Source organism: Sinocyclocheilus anshuiensis, unplaced genomic scaffold (assembly GCF_001515605.1).
Source record: "Sinocyclocheilus anshuiensis isolate Anshui unplaced genomic scaffold, SAMN03320099.WGS_v1.1 scaffold2201, whole genome shotgun sequence".
NCBI classification, from domain to species: domain Eukaryota; kingdom Metazoa; phylum Chordata; class Actinopteri; order Cypriniformes; family Cyprinidae; genus Sinocyclocheilus; species Sinocyclocheilus anshuiensis.
In genome coordinates, this window is record NW_015552525.1 from 41652 (window position 1) to 48601 (window position 6950).

General features: G+C 36.1%; 1 protein-coding gene across 1 annotated transcript in view; it reads right to left on the reverse strand.

The window, feature by feature from the left end:
* Positions 1 to 6950, reverse strand: part of LOC107663550 (mitogen-activated protein kinase kinase kinase kinase 5-like) — a 27731-nt gene that overhangs the window by 12605 nt on the left and 8176 nt on the right. The window contains exons 2-12 of the mRNA XM_016453787.1: positions 6116 to 6173; positions 5953 to 6043; positions 4769 to 4833; positions 3213 to 3268; positions 3084 to 3131; positions 2958 to 3000; positions 2793 to 2865; positions 2143 to 2274; positions 1485 to 1547; positions 1325 to 1406; positions 1125 to 1241 (exon numbers count right to left, since the gene is read on the reverse strand). Coding sequence (XP_016309273.1) covers positions 1125 to 1241; positions 1325 to 1406; positions 1485 to 1547; positions 2143 to 2274; positions 2793 to 2865; positions 2958 to 3000; positions 3084 to 3131; positions 3213 to 3268; positions 4769 to 4833; positions 5953 to 6043; positions 6116 to 6173 — 828 coding nt within the window. The remainder of the gene's footprint in view (positions 1 to 1124; positions 1242 to 1324; positions 1407 to 1484; positions 1548 to 2142; positions 2275 to 2792; positions 2866 to 2957; positions 3001 to 3083; positions 3132 to 3212; positions 3269 to 4768; positions 4834 to 5952; positions 6044 to 6115; positions 6174 to 6950) is intronic.

Genomic DNA, 6950 nt, shown 5'->3' on the forward strand with positions numbered 1-6950 from the left:
TGATTCATTCAGGAACTAAACAAGTGACTGTCTTTATGAGTGAGTCATTGAATCGTTCATTTAACCGAGACATTCAAAACACTGATTCATTCAAGAACTAAACAAGGGACTGTCTTTATGAGTGAGTCACTGAATCGGTTATTTAACCGAAACATTCAAAACACTGATTAATTCATGAACTAAACAAGGGACTGTCTTTATGAGTGAGTCACTGAATCGGTTATTTAACCGAAACATTCAAAACACTGATTAATTCAAGAACTAAACAAGGGACTGTCTTTATGAGTGAGTCACTGATTCATTCATTCAGCAGAGTAATTCATATCACTGCTTAGTTCAGGAACTAAACAAGTGACAGTCTTTATGAATGAGTCATTGAATCGTTCATTTAACCGAGACATTCAAAACACTGATTCTTTAAAGAACTAAACAAGGGACTATCTTTATGAGTGAGTCATTGAATCGTTCATTTAACTGAGTCATTCAAAACATTGATTCATTCAGGAACTAAACAAGTGACAGTTTGTATGAGTGAGTCATTGAATCGTTCATTTAACCGAGTCATTCAAAACATTGATTCATTCCGGAACTAAACAAGGGACTGTCTTTATGAGTGAGTCACTGATTCATTCATTCAGCAGAGTCATTCATATCACTGATTAGTTCAGGAACTAAACAAGTGACAGTCTTTATGAGTGAGTCACTGAATGATTAATTCAGATGATTAGTTCAAAACATTAATTCAGGAATGAATCTTGTGTATGTCTTTATGAGCGAGTCACTGAATCATTCATTCAGATGATTAGTTAAAAACACTCATTTATTCAGGAACAAATATTGTGACAGATTCTTTAAAGAACTAAACAAGGGACTGTCTTTATGAGTTCAAATTGAGATCTCTGACTTTTAATTGCATACTTATACAAATCAGAGCACAGTGTGAGACATTGCTGAGCTCTGTATTGAAACTCTAGAGGAGACACTGGGGTCTTTTTTTCAAGAGAAACATTTGAGTCTCCTGAGTCTCCATTCATGCTCCATGCAATCTCATTACTGTCTATGAGAACCAAGTGAGAGTTTGAGATGTATTTGTCCCACAAGTGTGTGTGTGTGTGCGTACTTACCTCCAAATCATCGTCATCCGTGTGTAAACATTCTTTGAGTTTCTCAGGGTGTCTGAGTTTGTCCAGTATTTCGAGGGTTAACTCTTGTCTCAAAGACGGCTGTGTCACGAACAAATGCTGAAACCAGACGTGATAAATGTTCAGCTAAACACATACACATGCTTTCTTGTTAACACAACACACACGGCTGGCAAACGTACCATCAGCATCTTTTTAGCGCTGGGTCTCTTCTTTGGGTTCCTGATCAGCATGGACTTCACAAAGTTGTAGAATGTGGTGGACCTGAAACAAAATCAGCAGTCAGTGATCGGTTTGCACTCAGACTCTGATACTTTAGTAAAGAACATCTCAGTCTCTCACCATTTGGATTTGTCCTTGAGTTTGGGAGGCTGATAGCCGCTCTTGGACATCAGGAACAAAACTCTGAGAAACCAGAGAACAAACAGAAGCACAAACAGTGTGAGGCTTCACCTCAGACAAGTCTTATATAACAAGATTTATATATTGCTTTATACAGTACAGATTGTTTCAAAGCAGCTTAGAATAGTTCACCCAAAAATGAAAATGTGCTCCCTCTCAGGCCATCTGAGATTAGGATGAGTTTGTTTCTTCATCAGATTTGTAGAAATGCAGCATTGCATCAGTGTCTCAGCAACGGATGCTCTGCAGTGAATGGGTGCCGTCAGAATGAGAGTCCAAACAGCTGATAAAAACATCACAATAATCCACAAGTAATCCACAGCACTCCAGTCCATCAGTTAACATCTGGAGAAGACAAAAGCTGAAACTAATCCAGCATTAAGACATTTTTAACTAAAATACCATAGAGTCCATAATCCATAATAACGCTTCCTCCAGTAGCATCCATTGCTGAGACACTGATGCAGTGCTACATTTCTCCACAAACTCATCCTAATCTCAGAATGGCTGAGAGTGAGCACATTTACAGCAAATTTCATTTTTGCATTAACTATTCCTTCAAATCAGTTTGATGTTGATTCAGTTCAGTAGTGTGTACCTGAGAGGATGAACATCAAACAGAGGCGGCTGTAGTTCTGCGAGCTCAATCGCTGTGATTCCCACAGACCAGATGTCACACAGCTCATTATAGCCGCCCTTAATCTCGACAGCGGCCACCTCCGGAGCCATCCTGAGGACAAACCAAGCCAAATATGTTAGCAAGCTGCATTTGTATGAGTGCATTTGGCAGATTAAGTGACTTACATTGCATTCAGTTTTTGCTTTCTGTGGGAATTGAACTCATGGTGTTGCTAGTGTTAACCCAAACCCAGCACTCTCTCAACGTTATGAAATGTGCCTCCAGTAACGTTAACTCAGAGTTATCTGGTCTTTAATAAGGTTCTTAAAATGTTAGCACATTATTATTTATACATCATTCATGGAACGTTTTTCTGAATATTTTACTTGGACGTTTGTCTAATGTTTTTTTTTTAATGTTTCTACTTCTTTCAGAATGTTCAAATGTAATGTTTGCAAAACCACAAGAGAACAGAGAACATTTAGAGTTCACTCAGAAATAACATTTTCATAACTTAAAGGGAACGTTAGAAAAACGTTCTGAGGATATCTTGTTAGCTGCGGCTTTAGTCAGAAGTCTCTGAAACAAGCCTAAAATGAGCCAGAAACTGATCATGAGGTTCATCTCACCAATACGGCGTCCCAATGAACGACATTCGACGGGCAAAAGTGGCTGTGATTTGTGCCGAGATGCCAAAGTCCGCTGAAAACAGAGAGAAGGAGACAGAGGAGCGTTAGACAGACAGACAGAGACCGAGTAAGACAGGTTTAATGGTTTTCAGTCGTTCCACGAACCCAGTTTGACTTCTCCATGATCATTCAGAAGAATATTTGCTCCCTGGAAAACACAAACTCTGAGTGACTGACTGAAACGGCGCTGACGGAGACGACTGGCTGGTGAAGTGTGTGAAGAGACTTTACCTTGATGTCTCTGTGGATCTTCTTCTGTCCGTGAAGATAATCAAGACCCTGACAGAGAGAGAGCAGGCGTCTCTTAAATAAGTGTGCCGTGTTATAATCATGTGATTTGAAGTGTGAAGAGTCTGTCACCTGTAGCATCTCTCGACAGATGTAAGCGATCTGCTGCTCTGACAGAGGACCAGTCACTGACACACAGAGACAGATGATAATCAGACAAGTCAAGCTCACCTCATGTGTCTCAGTCTTCATCAGTTACGTCATCAGATTACTTTTTTCAAGTAACTAGTAAAGTAATGCATTACTTTTAAATTTGCAATGAAATACCAGAGTTACTTTTTCAAACGCGTAACGCCAGTTACTTTGTTTTCTCACGTATTGACTGAGAGCTCTTCTGTCCTCATGTTGAGAAATCAGAGACTCTTCCCTCAGACTGAAGATTATTCATTTCACTTTTGGTGTGAAAGGGCCTTTACAGTTGCCAAAAATATAACTTTAGTTTTTTTTGTTATTAAGAAAGAAATAAGAAAGCCCAGTCAAGGTGACACAAAGTAACGCAAAAGTGATGCGACACATTACTTTCCATAAAAAGTAACGCAATTGGTTATTTTTTTAGGGAGTTATGCAATATTGTAACGCATTACTTTTAAAAATAACTTTCCCCAACACTGTTTCCCCAAAACTACAGCTTCAAAACACCAACACACACAACATCAGAGACAGCGTGTTGAGCTCAACCTGATATCGTATGTATTATTTAATTATTTATTTTGATTACAGGTAGCAGAGGTAAATATCAGCATAGACAGAAAGGCCTCCGAATACACGTTATGAAGGGCGTTTTTAGAAAAACAGTGTAAAAAATGTAATATAAATAAATAAATAAAAATATTAAAAGAAATAAGATAAATAAAAAATATATGGAATGAAACAATACAAACGAGATCAAAATAAATATTAGAATAGAATAATTCAATAAATAGATGGCATAATCATATGTGACCCTGCAGCACAAAAGCAGTGTTAAGTCGCTGGGGTATATTTGTAGCAATAGCCAACAATACATTGTATGGGTCAAAATTATAGATTTTTCTTTTATGCCAAAAATCATTAGGATATTAAGTAAAGACATGTTCCATGAAGATATTTTGTAAATTCCGTACCTAAAACTTAATTTTTGATTAGTAATATGCATTGCTAAGAACTTCATTTGAACAACTTTAAAGATGATTTTCTCAATATTTAGATTTTTTTGCAGTCTCAGATTCCAGATTTTCAAATAGTTGCATCTCAACCAAATATTGTCCGATCCTAACAAACCATACATCAATGGAAAGCTTATTTATTCAGCTTTCAGATGATGCATAAATCTCAATTTCGAAAAATGGACTCTTATGACTGGTTTTGTGATCCAGGGTCACATTTGGATGCAAATGATTCACAGTAAAAGTCTAGCTGTATATTCTGATTGAATTCATTTTTCCAAGCAACATTTAAATGATAGATATTTGATTATAATATAGCTGATGTGACAGTGGACACTCTCTTCACACGCAGCGTTCAGGGCTGTTTTCAGAGAGCCAAAGCGTTTGAGAGGCTGAAGATCTTTTTATGACACATGACTGTCATGCAAAACCAATTTAACAAGTAAAAACATCAGTGTGAGAGAGACGGCAGGCCCTGTTTACCGTGGTAAATGTCCTGCAGAGATCCTCCACCGCAATACTCCATACAGATCCACAGTTTATTCATCCTGCAGCACACACACACACACACACACACACAGACACAGACACACACAGATTACTCTTATATTCACATCCATTCATCTGTTGTCTGTGAGTTTTTCAAGAGTTCTCAAGCTCTCATTGTTATTCTAGATATGAGAATCATCCGAGTTTGATTCTGATTTCAGTGACAAACAATGAGAGCTGATGCTGAACAACACTACAAAAACAGCAGCTGCATATTTCCCAGTTTACGAGACCTAACCGGATAGTAATCAAAAGAAATGTGAACTACATGACGCTACATACACACGCATGTTACAGCAACAGATTCCCCTCAATGTTTTAGTCAAACAAAGATGACCAAAGATGAGCAACACTGGGTTTGTGATTTCCCAGCATGTATGAGATATGACGCGGTTACTGGAATAGCATTATTGTTTTGCTGCTTGCTGACTCTATTTACAGTTTTTTCCAATTGCTAACACGCTAAAATGACATGCACAGCACAATTATTTAAACTGACACACAGAGAGCAAAACTTCTTCTCAAGTCTCCAAAAGTCTAAACACATTTTCTGCTTTACACACATTTTGCATTTCAAAATGGCACTTTTTAAATGCACTGAACACAGTTCTCTGCATAAGACACAACAATCTGACATAAAGTCACATGTTTGCCATTTCAAAACACTGCCATTCAAAATGACGTTTGAAAAATTGTGTGTTAGCAATTGGAAAAAACTGTAAGCTTTTCTTGCTGTTTTGTAAATTTGTTGTTTTCTGTTTGATTATCACAATTCTTGAGGATTTAAACTTATTCAGTAATATTTTATATATTATGTCCAATCAAAACTAAGTTCAGACCAGAGTAATTCTGTCCACCCTATTAAACATTTTTAAAGGATAATTTCATTATTTAAGCAGTAAAATACTAATAATTCAGTGTAAAAGAAAAACGTTAAAAAAAAATAAATAAACATAACTAACCAATTGTTACTAATTAGAAAATGTATTTTATTAGCAGTACTAATTTACTGGCTGGATGAGATATTTTGTATCTAGTGAATGAACAAATTCAAAAGTGTTACTGAAACATCATCATGTTGTATCTTCTGCTGTTTCCAGTGAGGCTTGCTCTCTCACCTGATGTAACTGCCGTGATACGCCACGATGTTTCTGTGTTTGCAGCTCTTCACCATCACGATCTCTTGCTGGATGACAGAGAAGTCATCTTCTGTGAAAGACAGACGGTCTGTGAGCAGCGCATCATCTACAGACAGGTCAGTATGTCAGACTCAGCTCTTACCAGGCTCCATTTTAATGATTTTAATGGCTGCGAATTCCCCTTTCTGTTTACTGCGAGCCTGAAAACACACACAAACATCATCATGATGCATTACTGTCATTAATGCAGTTTAAGAATCATAGACTGAGAGATGTCTTCCCTTTCAGTGCAAACTCTACAGACTGACATTTCACAATTTTGACTCATAATTTCAATGGCAACCAAATTTTCTTGATAAGGTTAACCTCAAATTTGAATGTTTATTTGAACTGAAACCATAAAAATGTTGCAAACCATAACAACATAGTTAATGGGCATTTAATATACTCCTTGACAATATGTTATTGGAGATCAAATATTGAAAATATTGTGTTCAAATGTCCACCACAGAAGGAAATTACATCACATGGCTTCGTGATAAATCATTTCTGAAGCGGTTTTGAAGTGTTTGGTTTTTGACATAGTTGACAGAATTTTTGCACACATGAGTAAAATGAAATATTTTCTTATTTTGAAATTATTTAAACTCAATCTATTTTTTTTCTAAAATATTTAGATATATAAATAATCTTGATTTGAACATGTTTATTCATTATTTTTTATCAATTTAAAAAGCAGACATCACAAAAACTGTAATTTAAGGGACATAAAGACAATTTCAGGCAAACTGAGAAACAGTGCATAAAATATATCTGTGAGATAGTACTATATATCTTAATGAATAAAATATGCTGTTTCTGAAGAAAATTGCTAGAAAAAAATATATATAATTATCATCAATGGACATGAAATGTACCCTAAATTATATATAGTATATATATATTCTCAATATATATATATATATATATATATATAT